The 25,857-nt window shown below is 51.0% G+C and overlaps 1 protein-coding gene and 1 long non-coding RNA gene across 2 annotated transcripts; one reads left to right on the forward strand and one right to left on the reverse strand.

Annotated features, from left to right (window-relative positions):
• Window positions 1-7,315: 7,315 nt before the first annotated feature.
• Window positions 7,316-11,803, forward strand: LOC128848473 (uncharacterized). Its single transcript, XR_008447038.1, has 3 exons — window positions 7,316-8,083; window positions 9,517-9,630; window positions 10,953-11,803. It is a non-coding gene; the product is annotated as an uncharacterized LOC128848473 (long non-coding RNA).
• A 4,515-nt stretch (window positions 11,804-16,318) lies between these two features.
• Window positions 16,319-23,915, reverse strand: LOC128848466 (C-type lectin domain family 2 member B-like). Its single transcript, XM_054048484.1, has 5 exons — window positions 23,777-23,915; window positions 22,159-22,275; window positions 21,064-21,275; window positions 19,884-19,987; window positions 16,319-18,338 (listed from the first exon to the last, which is right to left on the reverse strand). The coding sequence occupies exons 1-5, from the start codon at window positions 23,808-23,810 to the stop codon at window positions 18,200-18,202; spliced, it is 606 nt and encodes a 201-aa protein (XP_053904459.1). The 5' UTR covers window positions 23,811-23,915; the 3' UTR covers window positions 16,319-18,199.
• Between the last annotated feature and the right edge of the window lie 1,942 nt (window positions 23,916-25,857).

A 25,857-nucleotide genomic window follows, 5' to 3' on the forward strand; every position in this document is an offset into this window, starting at 1 on the left:
CCACGCTCACCCAGCAGCAGAGTTTGGAATAGAACTCAGCTCTTTGGAGTCCTAATCTCGTGCCTCGCCCACACTGCTTTGCCTCACAATACCCCTCTGGGCAGTAAGGCAGGACTATTTATCCTTGTTTTATAGATGGAGAACTGGGCTAGTCCCTGAAGCTGTCTGGCTGAGGCACTGGGATGCAGGCACAAGAACAATGATTTCTGTGTTACCTCTTCGTGTTTTACAAGCTTTCGAGGCACATGGAGCTCTCCTTCGGGGCTGGGTAAGGTGCTCCTGGTGTCACAGAGATCTCAGAGCCCTGCATTTTGCTGTGACACTGGGAGAACCCTCACCCCCAACTAAAACCTCTCAAGCGCATCATCAAGGATCTACAACCTATCCTAAAGGACGATCCCTCTCTCTCACAGACCTTGGGAGACAGGCCAGGCCTCGCTTACAGACAACCCCCCAACCTGAAGCAAATACTCACCAGCATCTACACACCACACAACAAAAACACTAACCCAGGAACCTATCCTTGTAACAAACCCCGATGCCAACTCTGTCCACATATCTATTCAAGTGACACCATCATAGGACCTAATCACATCAGCCACGCCATCAGGGGCTCGTTCACCTGCACATCTACCAATGTGATATATGCCATCATGTGCCAGCAATGCCCCTCTGCCATGTACATTGGCCAAACTGGACAGTCTCTATGCAAAAGAATAAATGGACACAAATCAGACGTCAAGAATTATAACATTAAAAAACCAGTCGGAGAACACTTCAACCTCCCTGGACACTCAATTACAGATCTCAAAGTCGCAATACTCCAACAAAAAAACTTCAAAACCAGACTCCAACGAGAAACTGCAGAATTGGAATTAATTTGCAAACTGGACACCGTTAAATTAGGCTTGAATAAAGACTGGGAGTGGATAGCTCATTATACAAAGTAAAAACTGTTTCCCCATGCTATTTTCCCCCCTACTGTTACTCACACCTTCTGTCAACTGTTGGAAGTGGGCCATCCTGATTATCACTACAAACGTTTTTTTTTTTCCTCCTGCTGAAAATAGCCCACTGTAATTAATTACCCTTGTTACAGTTGGTATGGCAACACCCATTTTTCATGTCCTCTGTGTATATATATCTTCCTACTGTATTTTCCACTGCATGCATCCGATGAAGTGGGTTTTAGCCCACGAAAGCTTATGCTCAAATACATTTATTAGTCTCTAAGGTGCCACAAGTACTCCTGTTCTTTTTGCTGATACAGTAATGTTATAGTAAGGTTATAGGTTATAATTTCATGTATATAGTTATGAGGCTGAACACGTAGCCTCATGGCTTAAAGCAAGCCCATGCAAAAACTCTCCAAGAACAGAGAGGCAGTTCTAGGAGGTTCCTAGGGTTGTTTCTGGGACTGGAGATATTGGCTAGTGTCATTTGCTTGCAAGTAGCTGGGAACAGCTGACATGCCAGAGGCTGTGTGTGAACAGCCCAGGAGTGGGGGTTCTCACAGCAGAGCAGGGTAAGGCTTGGAGTGGCCTAGCAGATCACCGTCTAGACAACACCAGAAGGGAATGTCATACTGTGGTATAAGAATTTACAGACTAGACTAGAGGGGGGGATTATTGGGGTCCCAGGGAAGTACAGATAGACACACAGCAATAACCCGAAAGCACCTCCACTGTAAGGAGAGAAAACAGATGCAGCAGCCCATGCTCCCCTCCTCAAGAAGCAGATGAGATCAAGCAAAACCAGGGCTGTGCTCCTCCTTCAAGTGGGTGGAGCTGGGCACCACAGGGCGGCTTGGTTTTTATTTTATTACAGCTGGGAGAGGGGAATTCTAGGCCCCTCTCTCGTGCCCAGTGGCCTTGAAATGTGACCAGGGCAGATCTGCTCTAGGAATTATTTGTGGGTGGTTCTCTGACCTGCGTCATTCGGGCAGGCAGACTAGATGACCACAAACGGTCTAGTTATTATGGAGTCCTGCCTTGAATGACACACGCCCATTGGCAGCGCGTTACACAAACTAGTTCCTAGACAGCAGCATGCGGTTGAGCAATTACTGGCTGGCGGGTCCATTCTTGGCTTTGAGCAGAGCAGCAGGGAGTGTGGTCTAATGGTTAGAGAAGTGGTTTCACCCCAGGGATCTGGCCTACTGCCTCCCATAGAGCTACGGCCCCTTTACACCATCTGTTTGGGAGGGAATACACAGCAGCTGTCTAAATACATAAGAGACCAGCTGGGGCCCCTCCCAGCCCTGTGATTTCCCCCCGCAGATCACTGTTAGTTTGCTACACTCTGTCTGTTCTCTGATACTCATACACCAGCGCTACCCCGAGTCCAATCAGGGGACAGTATGCTAATGACAGCCAATCACCACGCAGCTGTCTAGGGGCTGGTGTTGCCTTGCTTGGAATATGGGGAGTTCAGAGCACTCCTGGCTGCTCGTGCTCAGAGAGGGGGAGATGGCTGAGGGGGGTCATCTGCAGGGGCTGCTGCACAGAAAGGGGGGTCTTCAAGCATGTACGCTGTGAACTTCCTTTGTAGCAGTGCCTTGAGAGGGTCTTGCTCCCCCGAATGGCTGGTCTGTGTTCAGAGAGGAGAAGCAAACAGCTCTGGGAGGGCTAGGAGGGAAATGAGTCTCAGAGCTCCGAGGGGGTGCGGGCGCTGCTGTCTATGACCTTCCAGCTTTCCAAGAGCAGCCTTTAACAGTGCATCCTGCACCCAGGCTTTTCCCGGCCTCTAAGCCTCGGCGAAAGGCGATCTCTAAACGCAGGGTTTCTCATGCAGTTCCACCTGCTTGCAGGGGTGCTTCCCTGCTGGCCAGCAAGGCAGCTTCTCAGCGAGGACTGGAACTAGAAGAAAACCCCTGCTTTTGGACAGGGCCACCCAGAGGATTCAGGGGGCCTGGGGTCTTCGGTAGCGGGCGGATCCCGGGGTGGAAGGACCCCCCACCGCCGAATTGCTGCCGAAGACCCGGAGCGGAAGACGCTCCAGGGGCCCGGGCCCCGCAAGAGTTTTCTGGGGCCCCCGAAGCGAGTGAAGGACACCGAAAAACTCTCGTGGGGGCCCCTGCTTGCCCCACTTGCCCCCCCCCAGGCGGCCCTGATTTTGGATGAGATTGGCATCTAGTGCAGTGATTAGAGCTGCAGGGGGCACTGGGAATCAGGACTCCTGGGTTCTGTCCCTGGCTCTGGGCATGGGGTGGGTTAGAACAAGAGGGGGAGACACACAGATGACCCGGAAAACCATCTTGGTCTGAAAAACGCTGCCCCAGCGGTGGGTTGGATTCAGGAAGCCCCTGTGGTGTGGAACTACCCACAGAGTGCAGCCAGATCGGTGTTTAGGGACACTGGTGCCTGCTGGGGGTACAGCTCTGCACAACCAATCAGATCGGGACCCAAGTGAGCAAAGTTACTTATGTGACCCGGTCAGGGCTGGCTCCAGGCACCAGCCTAGCAAGCAGGTGCCTGGGGCGGCCAATGAAGAGGGGGCGGCACACCTGGCCCTTCGGTGGCAATTCGGCGGCAGGGACATCACTCCCTCTGGAAGCGAAGGACCTGCCGCTGAATTGCCACCATAGAATGAAGCGGCGGTAGAGCTGCCCCCGACTGTGATCACGGCTTTTTTTTTTTTTTTTTTTTTGCTGCTTGGGGCGGCAAAAATGCTAGAGCGGGCCCTGGACCTGGTGTTTACAGGGGGAGCTCGTACAGATGCCAATCACCCTCAAAATGGGTAAAACTGAAAGGTAGCTGCTCTCTAGCCTCATGATTTCTTGGACTCATTTTGCTGTTTCCTTTGTACACGTGTGTCAACTTCACCTGTCCCTGGCCACTGTTGGAGAGGGAAGTTTTAGAGAAGCTAGTGTGTGATGATCTGTGAGCCCTGCAAATCCACGGATAATCCGCTTTATATCTGCAGATGTCTACATCCTCCGATGTGGTTGTGTTGTTTACGATCTTTGTGGACCAGATGTGGATCCGAATTTTTGTATCCGTGCAGATCTCTAGCAACCTCCTGGTCTCCAAAACCAGGTTCTCTTCCAGCCTGCGTGTGGGGGGATCCGTCTGGGTTTGTTTTACAATCCAGCCTATTGCAATTTAAAAGAATGAGGAGTACTGGTGGCAACTTAAAGGCTAACAAATGTATTTGGGCATAAGCTTGCCAATGCTTACCACTCTGAAACCTATTTCAATTGTCCCTCTTCTTTTCTTTCTCCCAACTCGGATGTAGCCGGTCCTTTAACCAGGCCCCTCGCTCCAGCCAATGGAGTTGGATTAAAGGTCATGACGTGTGTCTGTACAGTTTCCCGGGAAATACAAGCCTCTAAGAAAATTCCAGCCAGATCTTTCTTGGGTCCCTCTGGATGACTGCAGGGTGCGGACAGGTGGCAGGTGAGCGTAGGGTGACCAGATCGCAAGAGTGAAATATCAGGACACATTGGGTGAGCGGGGCAGGGGGAGGGGAGGGGACGACAATGACAGACACAGGTGCACAGAGCCATGAGAGGGGGCCCTAGGAAGCTGTGAGAGGGGTTGTACGGCCCCTGCTGCAGCCCGCACCACAAGCCACAGGGCAAGGATACAGAGATAAAATAACCTCTCTACTCCTGCTTGAGATTCCCCTATTTAGGCATCTGGTCACCCTATTTCTGTAGACATTTCCCCAGGTTTTTTTGTAAAAATCAAAACTGAACTGCCCCAGAAATTCTGTCGTGTGGAATCATCATGAAACTCGCATGGCTCCAACCCTGCCGATGAACCTTTAGATCCACTGCAAGGACTTCTGCCACTTGAGCTAATGGAGTAAGTGATGGCAGAGGCAGTAGGTCGTCATCCTATATGTGATAGATCAGCTCTATAGGGCGATGAGACACTATTTTTGCCATTGGGTTTCACAGCTATCTGCTGACAGAAGAGGAACTGTGAAACTCAGGAATCCTGGGTCTATTCCAGGCTCCTGAACGTAGAGGTCTCTAGTAGTCAAAGATCCTTCTTCCCCGTCCCCTCCAGTCTATGTCTATCCTATTGCTGTCTAACCCGCCTCAGCTCCTCATCTGATTTCAACTGCTCCCCACTACCGCTCTGGATTCCTTGTCCCAGTTTCCTGGTCCTGTCTCACTCTCCTCTCTCCCCGCCCCCATCCCTCAGATGGGATGTTCATTCCAGACTGGCAAAATTATAAGGCTTCCCAACATTTCAACACTTCCCATTCTAAATTATTGGTTGCTTAACTATAGGCTATCTCCGCCTACAACAAAGCATATTCAGAACCTCTGATTAAAGGGATTATAAGTGTAGCAACCTCCATCATAGCTAGTCACCAAAGATTGAACCCGAGCCATCCAGACTTAAAAGCATGAGTTTCTATTACTTGAGTTCAAGCTATAACTCTCTTAGCTGGTAGCTATACAGTTATCCTCTAAAAATCCACCAGAGGAGGGCACAAAACACAGGTTGGACAGTGAATTACAAAAGTGCCAAATATTATTATTAGACCTGCAATACTTTTCACAATGAACATCAGCGCGGGATAAACTGGGAGTTTAAGAATATTTGGAAAACAATTTTAGAATAACATTCAGTGCTGTGGTTTAAAAGAAAAAAAACCTGTTAAAACTCATAACTTAGCAGCATTCAGTGTTTGAAAAAAAAAAAATAACTGCTAGGAGCTCTGGGATACAAGTTAAGAATGTTGAAGCAGGAAGATGTTCTGCTTAGTTACCACTTGGGCAAGGCGACGTGCTATGGAATATTTGCAAGATTTCACTGGAATGTTTTACAATATATAGCAGCGCAATGCTGATTCCATTGATATTGTTGAGCAATTCAGGCTGATTTTATTTCAGCCACATCTTAATAGTTTTGAATACTGTAGATCACAATTTTCAGCTCAGTTGGTCTGAACAGGCAGAGCTTTAAAATTGCTCTGCTCTAAACTGTATATTAACTACAATTTTATAAACCTGCATGTCAGAGAACTGTGTGCCACTACTACTAGACAGTGGCACAAGGCAATTCAGTGTGAATCACAGCAATGTAGGAGTGGAAGGGACATCAATAGGTCATCTAGTCAAACCCCTGCACTGAGGCAGGACTGAGTAATAACAACTAGAGTCTAGACCATCCTTGACAGGTGTTTGTCTAACCTCTTAAAAAACTCCAGTGACTGCTATTCCATAACCTCTCTAGGTAATTTGTCCAGTGCTTAACTTTACAGTTAGGAAGTTTTTCCTAATCTCTAACCTAAATCTCCCTTGCTACAATTTAAGCCCATTGCTTCTTTTTCCTGCATGTCCTGAGTGGGACGGGGGTGGGTCCAGGCAGTGGGATTGAGGGGAGGGAGGTCGAGGGAGTCGGTGGGTGTGTGGGGATGGACCAGGGGAAGCAGGGTGGAGGAACTGAGGGGGACAGGACTGGGACTGGGGGAGTCGGAGGGGACTGGGGGGGGAGTAGGGTAGGAGCTGAGGGGAGCATGAATGGGACAGGGTAGAGAGAGCTGTGTAGAGTGGGGTGGGGGAGACCATGGGCCTGGGCTGGGGAGGGTTGGGGAGAGGGACAGGGTCTGGAGGGGATGAAACAGAGGGGAGCAGGACTGGAATGGGGGGAAGTTGAGGGGGTGGGATGATGGGGGAGGCTGAAGAAGAGATTTGGGGTAGGGCAAGGCTGAGGGCAGTGAGTTGGGGGGAGCAGGGGGACTGTGGGGGAGGCTGTTGGAGCGGGGGCAGGGACTGAGGGCAGTGGGTTCGGGATGGGAGGTACAGGGGGGACTGCGGGGGAGGCTGAGGGAACAGGGTCAGGTGGGGGCTGAGGGCAGTGGGTGGGGTGAGATGATCGGGGGAGGGGAGGGACTATGGGGGAGGCAGAGGGCACAGGGTCAGGGGGCTGAGGGCAGTGGATTGAGGGTGGGGGGCACAGGGGGGACTGCGGGGGAGGCAGAGGGCACAGGGTCAGGGGGCTGAGGGCAGTGGATTGAGGGTGGGGGGCACAGGGGGGACTGCAGGAGAGGCAGAGGGAACAGGGTCAGGGTGGGGGCTCAGGGCAGTGGGTCTGAGGGGAGCCCCCCCCAGAGGGACCTGCCAGGGGGCCAGGTGAGCCCAGCAGTGCTTACCTGGAGCGGCTCCCAGGAGACATCCACAGGCAGGTCCCTCCCAGTCCCTCTGGCCCCTTCCTAGGGTCGGGTGGAGGGAGGGGGAGAGGGCGGGGCTCGCTGCCGGAGTCTACAAGCCCCGCCCCAGCACGCAGCGGAGCGAGGTCTCCTCGCTGCCTGTCTGGGGGCCGGGGCCGGGCCGGGGCTGCGCTGCGCTCTGTGTACTCGATGTGGCTTTTAGGGAGGTGATTACATGAGACAGGAATCCAGGCCTCCAAATCCTGGCCCTTAATTCTCAGTGGGTGGAGCTGAATTGGGATTGCAGCCTCAGATCTCTATCAATAACAGGGTGCATCTCACAGCAGATCTGCCCTTCCCTTCCGCAGCTCCCAGGGGTGCTGGGCTGAGGGATGAGTCTGTGGGGGAACCCAGGGCTAGAGTGGCAGGAGCAGTTTGTCGCCCTTTCCATGGAGCGTATTGCACCCATCCCATTCACAATATGGCAGTCCTGGGTCCACTATACCCAGCTCTGCTGGTGCCCTATAGTTCTTGTAGCTCTGGGCTCCCCTCCTCACCCAGTGGCCCTCAATCCCAATCAGAGCTCCGCCAATTCCCCTTAATCCTGACCCATGTTCCCTCTGCTATTCCAGACCCAGGCTCTGCCCCCCACCTGCTCCGCGGATGCCCCTGTGTCCTGACTTTCAGTCCCCACTTCTTACTTCAAGCCCTGGGCTTCCCCGAACTTTGCTTATGCCCCTCAACCCTGACCCACAGTCCCCACAGCTGTTCCAGCCCAGCTCTGCCAGTGGCCCTCAGTCCTGACCTGCAGCCCTCTGCCATCCATGCCCTGAGCTCTTCTGGTGCCCCTCCATCCCCACCTGCAGCCTTCTGCTGTCCCAGCCCTGAGCTACCCCGCCCGCAGCCAGCTTTGGCGCTGCTCCTGCTTCCAGACCTGCAACACACCTGCTGACTTCCACTGCTTCCTTTCCAGGTGAAATCACCAGCTTCCACAAGAGCAGTTTAGGATCCACTTGTCACTAATACACCTTTTCCCTCTAGGGCTCAGAGACTGTCCCCTCTATAACCTGTCTGTGCCTGAAGGCTCCTCTGGGCATGTTGAAATTACCATACCTAAGGATATATCTACTTTGTGTAAGATGCAAACCACCACCGCTGCCTCCTCTGACTGCTCATAACTACATCATGGCTTTAAATAAAGGAACCCCGAAGTACTACAACAGCACATACTGGGGACGGATCGCTCTATCAGACCAACTCCTCTTTACTGTGACGAATGCACGTGAATGGATGGCCGGAGAATACCAAGTCGTTAGTGTCCTTTATGAAACCTGCATGGCTCATATCAATCCGACGGTGCCTAAGTTTCCCAGGTGCCTCGAGGTTTATGGCCAGTTGGACTCCGGTTCAGTCTCATTCACAGCCTCTCCCCCCTCCATCCGATGTGCGGAAGTGGTGTGTAATTCCTGGGGATGTCGTTCAGAGCCGCATAGTTCTCCTGCCTAGGCGTCCCTCGGGATGCTTTCTTGGGGGTAGATGAGTCGAGTGGATAAGGCGCTGGATTGGGACTTTGAAGACCTGGCTTGAATTCAAAGCTCTTCCTGATTTGCTGGGTGACCTTGGGCAAGTCGCTGCCCCTGTGCCTCGGTTTCCCCATCTGTACAATGGGGAGGATGATACTGATCTCCTCTGTAAAGTGCTTGGAGGTCTATGGGTGAGAAGTGCTGTAGAAGTACTCAGTGTTGTTTATGACTCCTGCTGGGCCTCTGTTTCTCCTCCCATGTTAGGGAGGAAGGAGGGCCTTATGCTTGGTCTGCTGGCTCGGAACTCAGGAGACACAGGGCCAATTCCCAGCTCTGCCACAGACTGTCTGAGTGACCTTGGGCAAGTCACTTAGCCCCAGATTTGTAAAGGTATTTAGGCATTGCTACACACAGTGTCACAGTACCTAACTGATTTAGGAGCCTAACTCTTTCAAAAGGCATTTGGGCACATGGGAGCTGAAATTCCACAGTCTGTCAATGGGATCTTTTTTCCTAAGTGCCTCAATCCCTTGTGAAAAGTGATGTAGGCTCCTAACTCAGTTAGGCGTTGTGACCCTGTGCGCAGCAATGCCTAAATACCTTTACAGAATGCAGCAGTCCCAAAACACACGCCAAGTATTGCATCCGTTCCAGCTCAACAAGTCTCCTGAATCCTGGGTTTCTCTAGCTTATTGTCAGGCTCAACTTTCTCTCATGCCTTTAAAAAAAAAAAAAAAAAAATCTCTAGCCCAGCCAGCAGATATGGGCTGGATGCAGGAATCACTGGGTGATGTTCTCTGGCCTGAGTTATACAGAAGTTCAAATCAGCTGATCTAATGGTGCCGTCTTGCCTTAGATTCTACGCCCTACTGTTTGCCTGCAGGTCCCGTCTCGTTACCGCCTGTATCGGAGACCTCCTCTGCCAGAGAGGAGACTGCCAATGCAGCTGGAGAGGGAAGTAGCCGAGGGACACTTTCCAACAGCTCTCCGGAGGGGGGTAAGTATTAAAGACCTGAATCTTTTTATGGGAGCCTTTCCCAGCGGGATCGTGCAGCACTGGGTTAGCGCCTGATCATTTTTATGCAGAACTTGGGGTCTTTGTGTCTTGATCCCAGTGACCACGTGCAGCCAGGGGCTGCCAGATAATTAGAGCCCATTAATTATTTTTTTTTAATAATATTTTGTCTTTTTTGGGGGGAATCGTGTGGGGTTTTATTTTATCCACATGGTGGTAAGGGAGTCAGGTCCTGCCCCAGGGAGAGGTGTAGGGGGGAGGGCCCAGGCCAGGCTGGGCAAGAGAAGGATTGGAGAGTCAACCCATCCGGCACTCACCCTGCTGTAGCAGCTCCTGTCCTACAGGGCTGGGCCCGCCCCCACCTGGTTTGGCCCATCTGCCCCAGTACCTGAGCGGCACTGTGACCCCATGCACCAGTTCACGACACTGGGAGCTGCGGAATAAGAGGTGGGGGGTTTTTTTGTACCATGGTGATAAACCTGCAGCCCTAATAACTTTTTCCATTTTATACATTGGTGTCTTGGTTTGTATTTCATGGTGGCTCATATCTGTGAATTTCTCAGGGCTCTCCAGATAATTATTTATGCCCAGTGGAACAACAACTTCAGCAGGAGGGACTGAGGGACCCCCGCATCAGACTGTCCCCTCGCTCAGTGGGTAGAGCATGTTCCTGAGAGGTGGGAAACTTGGGTTCAAGTCTTTGATGGTTTGAGCCTTGGTCGCCAATGCCCTGGGAGGATGCTCTAACCACTAGGTGCTGCCATCTTGTTCTCAAAAAAGGACTGACTCCTCACTCAACGGTGTAGTTCTGTTCCTGAAAAATGCGACTTTAAGCAAAATGATGTTAAGTGAATCCAGTTTCCGCATAAGAATTAATGTAAATGGGGGGGTTTAGGTTCCAGGGAAATTTTTTTCATCAGACAGAAGACATATATATACACACACACAGTATAAGTTTTAAACAAACAAGTTAGTACTGCACACAGTTGTGATGATTGTGAAGCTTGGTTAAGATGGTGATGTCAGAGGCTGGGATATTTCCCAGGGAATGCCTTGCTGCTAAATGATGAGCTAGCACTCGTCTGAGCTCTCAAGGGTTAACACAGTGTTGTTAATGTAGCCTCACACTCTATAAGGCAGCACGAATGGAGGGAAGAGACACAGCGTGGCAGAGAGAGACAGAGACCCACACCGTGTGTGTGTGTGTGTGTGTGTGTGCGCGCACGTGTGCGTGTGAGAGAGAGATGTGCATTGCCCCTTTAAGTACGCTGACCCCACTCTAAGTACGTTGCCTTTTTAAGTAGATCAGCAAGCTGAGATGGGAGCTTCCTGGCAGCAGCTGCCTCCATCCCCCACCCCCACTCTGTGGAGATGGGGCACAGGGGGAGGGGGACATCCCCACATCAGCACCTCTCTCCCTCCATCCCCCCTCTGCACAGCAAGCAGGAGTCTCTGGGAGCAGCTCCAAGGCAGAGGGCAGGAGCAGCACATGGCAGTGGAGGGAGGGACAGCTGAACTGCCCAGCAATTGATACCCTGCTGGGTGGCTGCTGCACAGGGAACTTAGGGGAGCTGATGGGGGGGCTGCCGGTCCACCCTGGTTCCAAGCCCCCACCCTTAGCTCCAACGGGCTGCTCTTTCTGCAAGCAGTGGACAAAGCAGGCGGCTGGCCAAAGGAGGTTAGAACGGAGCATTGCGCAACTTTAAATGAGCATGTTCTCGAATTGATCAGCAACGAAACAACGTTAACTGGGACTATGTTAAGTGAGGCGTTACTGTACTTTATGTCCGCTGGAAATGTGGGGGAGAAGGACCAGGAACCCGTCGCGGTTGTGAAGAGGAAGGGATCTCGGACTCAGCGGAGTCACCGTTTGCGTGCCGGCTCGTGTCTCGCAGCAGCAGGAGGCTGGAAGCCAATGGAGAGGCTGGCGAAGAGATCTCACTGGAGGGCCATTTGGCCTGGGCCTCAAGCTCAAAGGGGGCCTCCGCTTTAGACACTTGTTCATTTTTTGGCATTTGATAAGTTTCACAACTTGTTTGTGAGCATCCCTATCGGACCAAAATGTGACACACAGGCTCAGCTTAGAGCTGCAAATTTAAGCAAAGAAGAGATGTGATTTGGTAAAAGACAGAATTTTTTTGCTAACTGATACAGATTGTCATATTAAAGAGTTAAAATGTTCATAAATATTAATAAAAATATATTGATTCTGATGGCACAAGATTAGACCATCTGTTGTCATTTTTTATTTTTATTATGGCGAGGGGCCTCAAAAGCTGGAAGGGCCTGGGCCTCTCTGGACCTCTGAGAGGGCCTGGGTGGCTACGATCATCCCACTAGCTGGTGGTTTGAGTCTGGATGTGACTTCTCCCAATGTGAGGCCATGGATGCCCTTGTGTTTAATGCTCTGGGCTGAGACTTGGGAGACCTGGCTTTAAGTCCTGGCTCTTCCATCGACTCCCTGTCTGACTTTGGGTGAGTCACTCAGGGCTGATTATTCAGGAACTCAGACTGTCCAAAGGCTCATGGAGCTACTGAACTGGGAGCTGAGCTCGTCTAAAAAATCCGGCCTTCCACCATCCCGTGCCTTAGTTTCCCCATCTTTAAAATGAGCTGTTCCTCTGTGTAGATTACAAGCACTCTGTGGCAGGGACTGTGAGTGGGTGTGCGTGTCCCCTATCACTATGGGGCCCTGACTGGACCTGTATGCTCCCTTGTAATATTTGCCATCATAAGTAAGGCTATGAATGTGTCATGGAGGTTACAGATGCTGTGATGATTTTTTTTTACAAGCCCTCCATGACTTGTACATTTCACAAAAAGAAGAACAGGAGTACTTGTGGCACTGTTCTTCTTTTTGCGGATACAGACTAACACGGCTGCTACTCTGAAGCTTGTACATTTCAGTAATTCAACCCCAGGCAGCAGGGTTTGGACATCCATGATTTATTGTTTCTTGCCCACGTCCTGTCTGTGACTTTTAATAAAAATATCCATGCCACAATTGTAGCCTTCATCATAAGTAAATGTGATTTTAATTGTTTTAAGTCGGTTTTATTATTGTATTTATCTCTGTGCCTCTCTCCCCTGTCCCTCTTGTCTGTGGAAAAAGTTTCTATTTAGATTGTAAGCTATACAGCAGAGGAAGTGGGTCTCATTTATCTTTGCACAGGGGGGCACTGATCTCTGCTGAAGACTTGGTGCGACTGCAATACACACAATAATAAAATCACAGCTGTCTGAATATTTTTTAACCCATTGTGAACCTTCCTGGATTCTTCAGAAGCTCCAACTCAACGTGGAGCGAGCATTGGCTTCAGCTCTCCGGGGTCTCAAATGCAAACCTCTCCCTTAGGGGGTGTGTGGGGCAGACCGAACCTTTCTCTTTTTTTTTTTTTTTTTTTTTGGTTCAGGGCAGAATATTGGATGAGCCTGGCTGGGCTAGTGTCTTAACGCCAAATAGCTAAAATCACGCTTGAGCAGAGGGAGAGCAAATGTCTCCTGGCCACTAGGTGTCGGTATTACCCGCTTTCAGTCTGTTATGCCAGGGTACAGCAGAGTCTCCTCTGGCTGGTATTGGAAAGCAAGTCCTAACACCGGGGTGTAAAGTGACAAACTTAATTCACACCCCCCATCCCCAGCGCTAGACACCCAGGGCTGCTCCGCACGAGTCTGCCCCGCTGCTGATCCCTCTATGGGGAGTCTCACTCGCTCCCACCAGGCCCAAATGCAGTTTGAGTTATAGCACGTCCTTACCAGAGCGCCCCCTTGTGAGCCCCTCAGCGTCCCAGCTGGGCTTCTCCCCCCCATCCGCCATCACTGTCAGGGTTGCAGAGACTTCGCTCTCCAGCTGGGCCACTTACCGAAATTCTCCCCCTTCTGGGGCACTCCACGCCCAAAGCCAGCACGAAGCAACAGAAACTCTTCTCCGGGAGATCGAGTTCAGCCTCAGATCTGCTCTCTCTGCCTGCAGGTGAGCAGGGATCATCCTTTTAAGTGCCTCCCTCTAGCTGTTTCTCTTTGGACTGATTGGGCCTTCATTAGTCCTTTCCTACCTCTTGTGCCCCAGTGCAGGACCCAGAGGCCAGGAAATCAGCATCAAACTTGTCACACTGCAGGGATTCAAATAACCCCTGGTCTAAGTCTATCAACCAGTTAATTAGTCCAGTTGACGTATTAATCCTTTGTGCCACGCTGTTGTCCTCAGTGGGGTCACTCCAGGGATGGAGATGGTCCCAAATTGGTCTTGTGTTTCTATTACACCCCTGTCCATTGGAGCTGGGCTGCGAGGAAGCTGGTGGGGAGAGGAGAGACAGACAGCCCTGGGACTGGTGGATTGTGGTATCCGGCTTCTGTGCATGGCTGCCAGATGATCGACCGACATTGGCACATCTCTCTGTGGATCCCAGTGTTCGAGCCCCCCAAGCAAGGGAGCAAACCCCACTGCAGACAGATGAGCTGGGCCCGACTCCAGGCAGGAAACCGCAGCACTGTCTTCCCTCACCAGCTGTTCTTTACACTGGAAGGATGGGCTGTGCCCAGAGTTAACCAGCCGGAGAACACCAGCCACTCAGCGCTGGCTTGAGGTGAGTGATGGAAAACGGGCTTCACACACATCAGCAAAGGCTGACCCACAGGAAGCTGGCTTCATCTCAGCTGCTGTGCATAGGCGCCGACTTCTGCTCCCACCGGTGAGTGCTCAACCCCCCTCTGCCCCAGACCCCACCCCTTCCCCCAAATCCCCACCCCACCTCCTCCCTTGAGTGCAGTGTGTCCCCACTCCTCCCCCTCCCTCTGGAAGCAGAACTGCTGGGAGGGATGGGGAGGAGCAGGAACACAGCATGCTCAAGGGAAGAGCCAGGGGAGCTTGGCTGCCTGCGGGTGCAGAGCACACACTAATTTTTCCCCGTGGGAGCTCCAGCACCAGAGCACCCACACAGTCGGCGCCTATGCTGCCGTGTGACATTCTCAGTGTGGTTATCAGCAGTGGGTGTTAATGTAGATATGATCAATCTGATGAAGGGTGTGAAACAGCTGCCAGATGAGCAGAGGGTAAAAAGCCTGGGACCGTTCAGCTTCAAAAAGAGACGATAGAGGTCTATAAAATCACATAACATAAGAACCAGAGGTCTCCCACTGACATTAATAGGCAGCAGATTTAAAAACAAAATTAAGTATTTTTTCACACAGCACACAGTCAACCTGTGGAACTCCTTGCCCGGGGATGTTGTGAAGGCCAAAAGTATAACTGGGTTCAAAAAGAACTAGGTAAGTTCATGGAGGATAGGTCCACCCAGGGCTATTAGCCAGGATGGTCAGGATGCAACTCCATGCTCGGGGGTGTGGAAGGAGAATCAGATTCGTAGTGAAATGTGCAGTGGATTTGCCAGAGAGAAGCTGTACTGATATAAATGGCATTAACGGATCCCCTATTTGATTAAGGGACATACAGGACTAAGGTTCGAGCTTCGGGTGAAGCTCTCAAAGGTGGAGGGCCGTCGCTGGGCCTAGGAAAACCCCACTTTCCGCTCTGTCAGTGCTGGGACGCTTTAGAAATACACAAGAGAAACAGTGCCCCCAAAGGGGCACGTGTAAGCACAGAATGAACTGGTCTGCATGCGAACGCACCTTCGAATGGAACACATGCAGAGCTGCACTTCACAGCCACAGATCTGAAAATACAACTGTAAGAGGACAGATCTTCTTGAACAGAGGCCTCTGAGTGTTGATTAATTATTTGAATTACAAGTGCAAGTAGTCCCAGAGCTAGGCACATTAAAACTGTACAATAATCCCTGTATTGAGTTTGTATCGCTGATTAGTATATTAGCTCCCACCCACATTTTAATACTTGCAGTGGGTATTTCCATACTGATGTCCTGGAAGAGCCGCCCAGCTAGGCTCAACTCCATCTTGCTCCTCCCAGCCCTGGTCTCCACTCTATTTACACAGCAGATCAGGGTGCTCTGAAATAAACCTAGACAACATTGCAGCATCTTCTCCAGCCCATCAGATGGCGCTAGGTCAGGGGAAAAAATAAAAATAAACCAATACATAAAAGGAGAAAAACAACAATACAGACTAGAGCGAAGTGGAAAAGCAGCATTTTGTCCTGCAAAAGTTTTCACAGAAAAAAAAAATCCCCTTTCAAACATTTTAAAACATCCTAATGGAACAATTTTGCAAGTGCAAAACTTCTTTCCCCACTTACATGGTTTTATTTGTTCCCAATTTCTTCCACTTTGGAGACAGTGAGTGAGAAAGGGTTTGTATGCGTCTGTGAAGGGCGGGGGGGGGAGTTTAAGGAACACTTTCACTTTGAAATGTGAATTGAACACAACACATTACTTTCAGAAACGCTCTTAATGTTTTCCACCTGGCAAAAGTTGGAAGGCAGCCAGAAAGTGGAGAGAAGAATGAAAAACACTCCACAGGTCACATTTACAAAATTCTGAAAAACATTGGGCTTCCCCCTGAAATTGTTTTGATAATAAATTAAGAAAAAAAAAAACTTCAGAAAACTTTAAAATATGAAATCACTGAAATGACGTTTCTTCAAAAAAAATGTTTATGTTCAACTAAGTCCTATTTTCTGACAAACTTTTCATTAGAAAATGTTCAGTTGTCTCTAAGTTAGAAGGAGGGAAGACAGATTAAATAAAACAAGAGGTACCTTCTAGCCTTAAACTTTATGGGCAATGAATATGAGCAAATTACAACAGAAGAAATAATAAGGTGCTTTTTTTACAGTTAGCTTATAGGACTGACAAAGTCATAACAAACTTTATAAAACAGAAGGCGTGAACAGCAAATCATTAAATAGGTGAACAGTGAACACTCCATGGCATCGCACGATTAATTGTCATTAGTTGTGAGACTTTATACATTTCAATTATTTAGATTCAGCCTCCCGTGGTCTGAACAGATGATGCAGCTACAAAATACCCGAACTAGGGGAAAATATGCATCTTGTCCTCAACAAGAGTACTTGTAACTTGGCTTGCAAAGGAGTCCAAGGGGAATTAAACTCTTAAGCAACATTTGCAAATGACCCTTGCAGCATCTAAAGACACTATGTCGTAGGGTTTGACCATGTTGCCCTTTGTACTTATCTAAGGCCATGTCTACAGTGGCAATTTAAAGCACTCTAACTTGCTGGCTCAGGGGTGTGAAAACACACGCACCCCCTCGAGCGCAGCAAGTTTGAGTGCTTTAAAGCACTAGTGTGGACAGGCTCAGTGCGCCGCGCTCTGAGCTATTCCCCTCGTGGAGGTAGATTAGCAAGAGCGCTGGGAGAGCTCTCAGCCAGCGCACGCGCGTGACCGCACTCACACATCAAAGCGCTGCTGCGGGAGTGCTCCCGCGGCAGCGCTTAGGGAGGCTAAGTCTACACTAGAAAGTTCAAAGTTTCTTTAGCAAAGTCAGGAAACCCACCCGCCGACCCTGAATCGGATTTTGTGGTTTGTTTTGCTCACTATCTAAAAACTTGATCACGGTGAGAGTCGAGCGCAATCGAAAGGGTTCTACGTACCTCAGCTTCTCTGCCTGGAACTCATAAAGAGGCCTCAATTAAAGTAAAAGGCATCTGCTCCGCCTATGAGTTTGTAGGCAAATTCCTGTCGGTGGAATGCAATGGTGATGCATTGCTACTACAGAGTACACAACCGGATGCCTTCTCACAAGGGCAAACACCGCTCCTAGGCATCTCCACAGCCTCTTCACAGGCGCCTCTAACTTTTCTGCTAGCACACCTAGCTAGTTATCAACTTATGCCACGCTTGGCCTTCCTTTTCCAGTCTCACTAAGCACAGCAAGGCCCTAACACTCTCAAACATACAGACATTTCAATTTCCATTTCAACCTGCCTCTCATTTCTGGCCCTCCTTAATTATCTTCTTGGTTCTACAAAGCAGACTCTCCAGCAAAGATGTAGCAACTACGTTTTGATCCGGGAGACAACACAACACAGTCAACCCTATGCAGGACGCAGCTACGAATGAGCGTCAACAAAGGGCCCACTGGGGAGTTTGGATCCCAGTCCCATTTAGCTTTAACTCACAACTTTGTTGCTCAGGGTTGGGAGACAGCATGAGCGAACAGAGTCTGGTTCTGCAACAGTCGAAGAAAACCCACAGCCTGACTGCTTGTCTCTTGCCGCGGCTTCCTTCCTTCGGGAGGATGTTGTGTGCGGCTGCCTCACATCCCTGCTTGCGGTGGGTTTTCTTAGCCTGTTGCTGTTTAAGATTGTCTCAATCCGTCTTCAAGCAGTGCTGCCTTCCTGCTCAGCTAGGTCAACTTAGCTGCGTCTACACTGGGGGTTACACCGGCCTAACTACAGCATTCAGGAGTGAGTTTTAAGCTTTGTGTGTAGATCAGGTCTTCGTTACACAACCAGGAAGGGGAGGGCTATACAGGGGCCACAACACAGAGAAAATTAGAAGAGAGGCTTATTAAAAAAAAAGAATCTGTCAAGCTCTATTGAGGATCTTATTGAGCGATGTTTGGAGCGTCAGGCAGCTGGGCCTAGAGGCGTTTCCCCAGCCTTTGCCCTTCAGTCCCCCGGCATCGCGTCCTCCCGTCGCATCCCGTCGGGTGTGCTGCAGATCCAGTAGCGCTTCGTGGAGCACCACGACGAAGTGGCAAAGTCATCGCTCAGGTACGCGCAGTCGCCTTCTCCCCTTACCGTAAACCTGCGACAGACACACCCTGGCGATAAGAGTCAGGCAGGGGCTGGGCATTTGCCCGGCCAGTTGGTCCCATCCAGTGAAACCCCTCGGGATCGCCCCCTTCCTGCATCACTCATTCCACTCAATTACAGATCTCAAAGTCACAATACTCCAACAAAAAAAACTTCAAAACCAGACTCCAACAAGAAACTCCAGAATTGGAATTAATTTGCAAACTGGACACCATTAAATTAGGCTTGAATAAAGCCTGGGAGTGGATGGGTCATTACACAAAGTAAAACTGTTTCCCCTGCTAATGTTTTCCCCCCTCTGCTACTCACACCTTCTTGTCAATGGTTGGAAATGGGCCATCTTGATTATCACTACAAACATTTTTTTCTTCTGCTGATAATAGCTCACCTTAATTAATTACCCTCGTTACAGTTGGTATGGCAACACCCATTTTTTTCATATTCTCTGTGTATATATATTTTCCTACTGTATTTTCCACTGCATGCATCTGATGAAGTGGGTTTTAGCCCAAGAAACCTTATGCTCTAATAAATTTGTTAGTCTCTAAGGTGCCACAAGTACTCCTGTTCCTTTTGCTGATACAGACTAACACAGCTACCCCTCTGAAAAAAGACTAAAACGCTCATCTCCAGTAGGGTTCAGCAACGGGCCTTTGTCCACACTGGCAATGCAAGACACCTTTTAACATAGCTGGGTCACAAGCCTGGTTATTTCTGCAGCACCCCTGCAACCTCAGGGATTGTCCTGCCAGATTCCTCACCAGCCGCCATTGGTATTAACTCAGCGTGGGCACTGGAGCCTCTCTTCCTACAGGCGGAGGAAGGGCTAAGGTCCAGATTTTGAAAGTTATTTAGGTGTTGCTCCTCTGCTCAGCATTGCAAGGCCCAAGTGACTTAGGAGCCTATGCAGTGGCAGATTAGCCACTGGGCCAATGAGGCCCTTGCAAATTGGGGGCACCCCTGTGCCCTGCCCCACCCGCCCAGCATTCCAGCTGGGGAGGCGGGGTCAGGGTGTGGGGGCTTCCCCCCCACTTCCTAGCAGATGCGCCAGGCGGGTGGAGCGAGGCAAGTCCCTGCGCCCTGACCCCATTTCCCCAGCAAGAGCACTGGCGGGGCCAGGCGGGACTGCAGGCGGAAGGGGTGGGGAGAGGCCCCCAAATGCTCTGGCCCAGGGCCCCACAAAACCTTAATCCGCCTCTGAGCCTAAGTCACTTCTGAAAGTGACTCATGTTCCTAAGTTATTTCGGCTTTGCAATGCTGGGCAATGCTGAAGTACCTTTAAAATCTGGGCTTAAATCCCCACTGAACTTTTCAGAAAAATACCTGGGTCTTTCATTTCCACCTAAGGGTGGGAGCCTGGGGAAGGGCATGCAGCCCGCTGATCTTCTAGGTCAGCAATGGGGGATGAGCCCCAAAGATCGGGGGAAATGTCACAAAGTAATTAGTGTTTTGGGAATAACTAAACTTTTTATCTGCCTGAATTCAGCCCTTTTCCCATTTGGAACCCAACAAAGCGACTAGCTAGAAAAGGACTCACAGGTTGTTGAAGTGTTTGCCATTCACCCATTGCCAGGTCTGCGCCGATGCTCGCTTCAGGCCAATCCAGAACTCAGAGAGGCCTTTATATCGCATAACGAACTCCTTAAAAAAAAAAAAAAAGCACATTATTCATTATAGTCTGTAATGCTGTTGAAACGGTTAAGCTATTTTCAGTCACCACTTCAAGGGGGCCTGTTGCCTGAAACAAATCCATTTCCTAGTGTAGATGGTCCCTGAATCTGCAGAGAGTCTCAAACATTAGCTATGAACTGCACACTTCAGCTCCACCCGCGTTAACTCTGAAACCTAGTGATGTCTAACTCAATGTTAACTATTTTGCTGCTAAATGTTTTAATAGTGACATCCAGCTAACACGCTTACACTGTTGGGCACAGTGGCAAGTATCTGGTGGGGAGGACTGGAGCGGATATCTGGTGGGGGAACTGGGGGGGGGGGGGAGAGGCGGGATATCACTTGTCTGCAAGACTCACACTTTAAGGCCAGAAGAAACCCTCATGATTATCTAGTCTGACCTCTAGCACATCACAGGCCACTGAAGCTCGTCCAGGCACTCCTGTAACAGACCCATAACCTCTGGCTGACTTACTGAAGTTCTCAAATCATAATTTAAAGACTTCACGTTACAGAGAATCATTTACTCTAGTTTAAACATGCAAATGTCCCATGCCCCACGCTGCAGAGGAAGGCAAGACGACCTGCAGGGTCTCTGCCAATCTGACCCACAAGGAAAATTCCTTCCCAACCCAATAGATGGTGATTATTTAGACCCTGAACAAGTGGGCAAGACCCACCAGCCAGACACCTGAGAACGAATTCTCGGTAGTAACTCTCAGCCTTCCCCATCTAGTGTTCTCAGAGACGGATTAAGATTTATTGGGGCCCCAAGTCCAATTTTATTTAAAATCCCTTTGTAGATCACCATTAAGAACGAGATAAGTCTCAACAATGGCTATTAGCCAAGATGGGCTATTAGCCCCGATGGGCTATTAGCCCCAGGCTTGCGACCCTAAACCTCTGACTGCCAGAAGCTGGAAGTGGAAAACAGAGGTGGGTCACTCCATAGTTGCCCTGTTCCATACCCTACCCCTGAAGCTCTGGCAAGGGCCACCATCTGCTCCTTGGTGCCTATATCAGTTTTACTTTTTGTTTTTCCTTACCAGGTCTTTCTGGGTGTCGATCTCAGCCAGGGAGGCATTGAGTGAAGAGCAGAGGCTCTGGCTGGAGTCCCAGGTCCCCTCGGCATCAGAGAAATAATAGCATTTCCCTCCAAACCCGACCCAGCCATCCAGGCAGCAGGCAGCGGGGTGTTTTGTACTTAGCTGGGCTGGGGCGTAGAATTGAGGCAGCTTGGACTCAGGTGGAGATTTCCCTGAAGTTAAAAGAGTAACAGTGATAAGAGACGTGTCCCTTTGCTTTTCCTAAATTCAAGGGAGGAAGCTGATAAACGTGCCACCTTGTGTATCGTGGGTAGCACCTTTCTGTGCCAACAAATCAACTGACATTGAAATGGGTCATGTACCAGGTACGAGCCCAGATTTGCCTGTTTAAAGGTGCTTTGGTTGTTCGCTCAGGGCTAACTTGTCCTCTGGTCTAGCACAGTTGCCAGCCGTCCTCTTCCGGCAGCCCTTCTGCGTGGCTGCCGGACGTTTCAGAAGTTTTCAGGGCCAGATTTGCACAAGCTCTCAGCTCCCACTGACACACCAAAAGAAGCCGCTGGATTTTCAAAAGGGCCCGGCCCGTTGGGTCCTGAACATCTGGCCCGGAGCATTTTAAAATCCGATCCCAGGAGTCTCCTAAGCCTTCCTGTGGAGGGACCGTCCCCACGAACAAGGGAAACACTTTCAGGCAGATGGGCTGTTTTAAGCTAGCTTCTCTAGGAAAGTATGAGAGGGGGTAACCAAAGGGACCAGCAAACATGGTTGTAGGAAGCAACGCATACATGTAATTTCAAGCCAAACAGAGGCGACTGGTAACTGCAGCTGCTGGCTGGTGAGGAAGGGATGCGAGTCACCTGGCTTCCCCGCGCCCTGGGCTACCAACCCTGTCTCGCTTCCCTGCTCTGGGTGCCACCCAATGGGGCTCGGTGGGAGCGCTCGCTGCTGGTGCCTTTCGCAGGCATGTCCCTCTCACCTGTGCACCCTGGCAGAAATCTGAGGGGGGGCATCTGACCCCACATGCCTCCACCCTCACATCGCCTAGGAGAGAACCTATGGCTAGGGAATGGGAATGGGCAGTGATGGCCGACAACTCACCGGGCAAAAGTATCATGGGAACCACAACAATCACAACAACAGCTGTGAGTACAACACCGGTGATCAGCGGGACTTTCCACCCAACAGCTGTCCTGTGTTTGAGGCGAGGCAGGTCGCCTGAAAGAGAACAAAACCCGTTCATGGCACCAGATGGATTCAGCACCATCAGCATTTATGTTGCCAGGGACCAGGCAGCATTCCATTAGCCGGCCCATCGCCAGGGCAACTCGCTTCCCAGGTGGAGAACAGATGGTAAAGTATTAATGCTGCTGAGAAAGTGCTCCTGGTATGGAGCCCCTCACAGTCTGATGCACAGTTGGCTTCCACATTTAACACAAGGAACCAGGTTCACGTAGGGTTGCCAACCCTCCAGGATTGGCCTGGAGTTTCCTGGATTCAGCATCAATCTCCTTGTGACTATTGAAAGCAATCAGGGAGATTTTAATAGGATCTTTGAAAAAAAAATGGCATTACATCATGTTGGGGGGGGGGGGGGGGGAAGAGGGAACTCCCGGAATAGCTTCAGTCAGAGTTGGCAACCCTAGGTTCATGGAAGGCAGCGGGAAAACTCTGAAGAAATCCCAAGGGGTCACCAGCTTTGCACTTCCACAGCCCCTTCCTTCCAATGCTTGCAGCCCTCTGCCATCACGGAGCTTATCTGCACACCCGCTAGGCGGTATCATCGCCACCACTTCACAGCTGGGGAAACTGAGGCAGAGAGAGAGGCGGCTTGCCCCTGGATCACAATGATCCAGCAGCAGATACATGACGCCGACTCTTGTGCGTTAGCCACAAGGCTCTCCTTCTGCCCAGTTTCCTTTTAGCTTCCCTAAGGCACCTCATCTGACTGTTTCTCAAGTTAGTTCCATCCAGCCAAAATAACGAAGCCACCAAAATTTCAGCAAAAAAAGAGTATTTTCCTTCCCTTCTCCCACACCCACAGGATCCTCAGAAAGCAGATGAGCCAGCTCCCAGTTTCGGGACTGCACTGGTCACTCTTTACCAATCTAGAACGGGTCAAAGTAGGACTGAGAGTCAGGGCCCGACTCCGCCACAGACTCCGTATCACCTTTGACAAATCACTTACATGCCTTTGAAACACTTTGTAATATTTACGCAACAGACGCTCCAGCAGGAGTGCCGGAACCTTCCCCGCCCCACCTCTTCCCCTGAGGCCCTGTCCCTGCCCCGCCCCTTCCACCAAAGCCACACCTCTTCCCAAGGCCCCACCCCCACCCCACCTCTTCCCTGAGGCCCTGTCCCTGACCCGCCCCTTCCACCAAAGCCACACCTCTTCCCAAGGCCCCGCCCCACCTCTTCCCCTGAGGCCCTGCTCCCATTTGCTCCTCTTTCCCTCCTCCCCACCCTTGCTTGCTGCTTATTTCCCTCCCTCCCCTTCCCCGGGTTGGGAGGAACTCACCTGCAGAGCCGGGCTGGGAGCTGCAGCTGCCTGACGCAGGAGGAGGCGACCCCGGCTGAGTAGGGGCTGGCACGGGTGATGACCCAGCCCCTCCCCCACCAGCAGTAACCGGACTTTGCGGTTGAAAGCCAGGCACCTGAATACCCTAAGTATAGATGTAGCTTCCAGACTGTTCCTACTCAGACAGGCATCAGTTACCTTGTCTTCCACTAAGCCGCTGCTTTGAATCCATGGGACCCTCGCCTTTTGTCACCTCTCCTCTCTCACCGAGACAGATGAAGGCTGGGGTGCGGGCACTAGCCTCTGACCAGTTCCTCTCTAGCTGCAGTTGGGTCCAATTTGGAGGCAGCAATCAACTTCAGAGATCCCAGCACTGGATCCTCTCCCCTTGGCAGCTACTGGACTGAACTGAAATCAAGAGACAGAAACAGTCCTGATTTTCAAGGGTTGTCTGGATTTCTCTGCATCCCTAGTTCCTTCCCCAGCCCTGCCCGCACATCCAGAGGCGTTAGCAGTGTAACGAACAACCGCACATTGCCTCAGAATCCTGCATCTCCTCCCCGCCACCGAACTCCAAAGGGATTTAGAAACTAAAATAGATAGGCAGAGATTACACACGGGGATTTATTCACCCACCACACCTGGAAAAGAACTGCCCCGTCCAAAGTGCAACTAAAGGGGGATTTTCCAGGAAGCCAGTTCCCATATAGAAATGTAACTGGAATGCCCCTCTCCTCTTCAGGAAAGTGACAGAAAAAGCAACCACACGCAGCCAGAGATGTATTTCCAGTAGATGCTGCTTAATAACAACCCTCACTAAATTTTGCCTGGAACCAATACTCCAGCTGACTATAAAGGTAACTGGTCTGGCTATTGGCAACCGGCTTGACAGCTTAAAAAAAAAAAAAAGCCCGGCATCCCCCAGACCCCCAGCAGCTCCACTCTCCGGGGAAAACCCCGGCTTGCAGGCAGGTTTGCGGGGCTGGAGCCACAGAAATCACGTCCTACGGATTCCTTTCCTGGCTACAGCACCACAACCCTGACTTCTGCTTCTCAGGCAGCGTCGGATAATGGCAACTGTCAGGCATCAACCAGCAGCTTGCTACCAAGCGGAATGTGCTGTACTGCTAATCTATGGGCCTGTCTAGATTAGACAAGTCGGAGCAGTGTAACTAACTCAGTTTTAACATTGATCTTAAATTATACTAGTGTAAATTTCTAATGTAGATTTAAACCAGCTGAAGGAAGACACAGTTTAACACCCTAACACGTGTGGGGTCCATATAACGCCTGCAGCACCGCCCCCCTCTGGTGCCAGCCCCGCCTGCCCAATGCCAAGCTAAGGGCCTCCAATCCCTTGTCCCAACTCCGTGCAAAACACACCAGTCACGGCTGCAGACAACCCCCCCCGGCTCCACAGTTCAATGCAACTCCAGCAGCCTGCGGCCCCACCCCCATGCAAGTTAGCTCAGCGCCTGAGCTAAGACAGCGGGAGAAATGCAACCCCCTCTCCCCCCCCCCACACACACACACGGCAGCAGAGGGGAAGCAGGCCCCCCCCCCATTATTTCTCCCCTCCCCCGGCCCTTCCCCACATACACTCCCGACACACACCCAGGTGAGTGCAGCGAAGCACTGAGACAGCAACATGTGGGGTTGCAGTAGGAACCTAATGCAATAAACTCACCCGCCAGGGCGCTGTGGTGGGGAGGCAACCTTTGCAGGAGCAACACAAACACAAACACACACACCCCCCCCCTTCGATGGCAGAGACGAAAGCGAAAGCAGCCCCAGCTACGCACTTTATCCAGCGGCGTGTAAACAGCCCCGCCCCCCCTTTGCCGAGACCGCAGTTCACTCCCTCCAGTGCAAGGCTTGAAGCGACTCCCCGGGTCTCAGACTAGACTCTTTTCTAGCCAAGCACCCCCCCCCCCCCCCCCCCCCCCGCTTTTGCAGAAGTCTCCGCTTTTATTTGCTCCTAAGGGGATCAGCTGCCTAGCTTGTGTCCAGCTCCTTGCACACAACAAAGCCCATTGCATCCGACATTCCCCCAGCACCCCCCTCTGTTGCACGGACCCCCCTCCGCAACTGCCCCCTCCCTCCCTCCTTCAAGCCAGGGGCTCTGTGTGCCCCCCACAGCCCCATGACCCCTAGACCAGGGGGTTCCCCTTTCTCCCCCAAGCCCAAAGGCTCTGTGTGCCACCCTCCAATGTCGCCCCTTCCCATTGCCAGGGACTCTGTTCACCCCCATCTGTGTGCCCCTCCATGCCAGGGGCTCT

The sequence above is a fragment of the Malaclemys terrapin genome, chromosome 13 (genome assembly GCF_027887155.1).
Source record: "Malaclemys terrapin pileata isolate rMalTer1 chromosome 13, rMalTer1.hap1, whole genome shotgun sequence".
NCBI classification, from domain to species: Eukaryota; Metazoa; Chordata; order Testudines; family Emydidae; genus Malaclemys; species Malaclemys terrapin.

Excerpts from the sequence above, each read along its gene's own strand:
- LOC128848466 (XM_054048484.1), bottom strand. The coding sequence starts at position 23,810 with ATGGATTCAAAGCAGCGGCTTAGTGGAAGACAAG. Across the intron at positions 22,276-23,776 it reads GCGGCTTAGTGGAAGACAAG|GCGACCTGCCTCGCCTCAAA; the intron begins GTAACTGATGCC and ends GTTCTCTTTCAG. Across the intron at positions 21,276-22,158 it reads TCCCATGATACTTTTGCCCG|GGAAATCTCCACCTGAGTCC; the intron begins GTGAGTTGTCGG and ends TTTTAACTTCAG.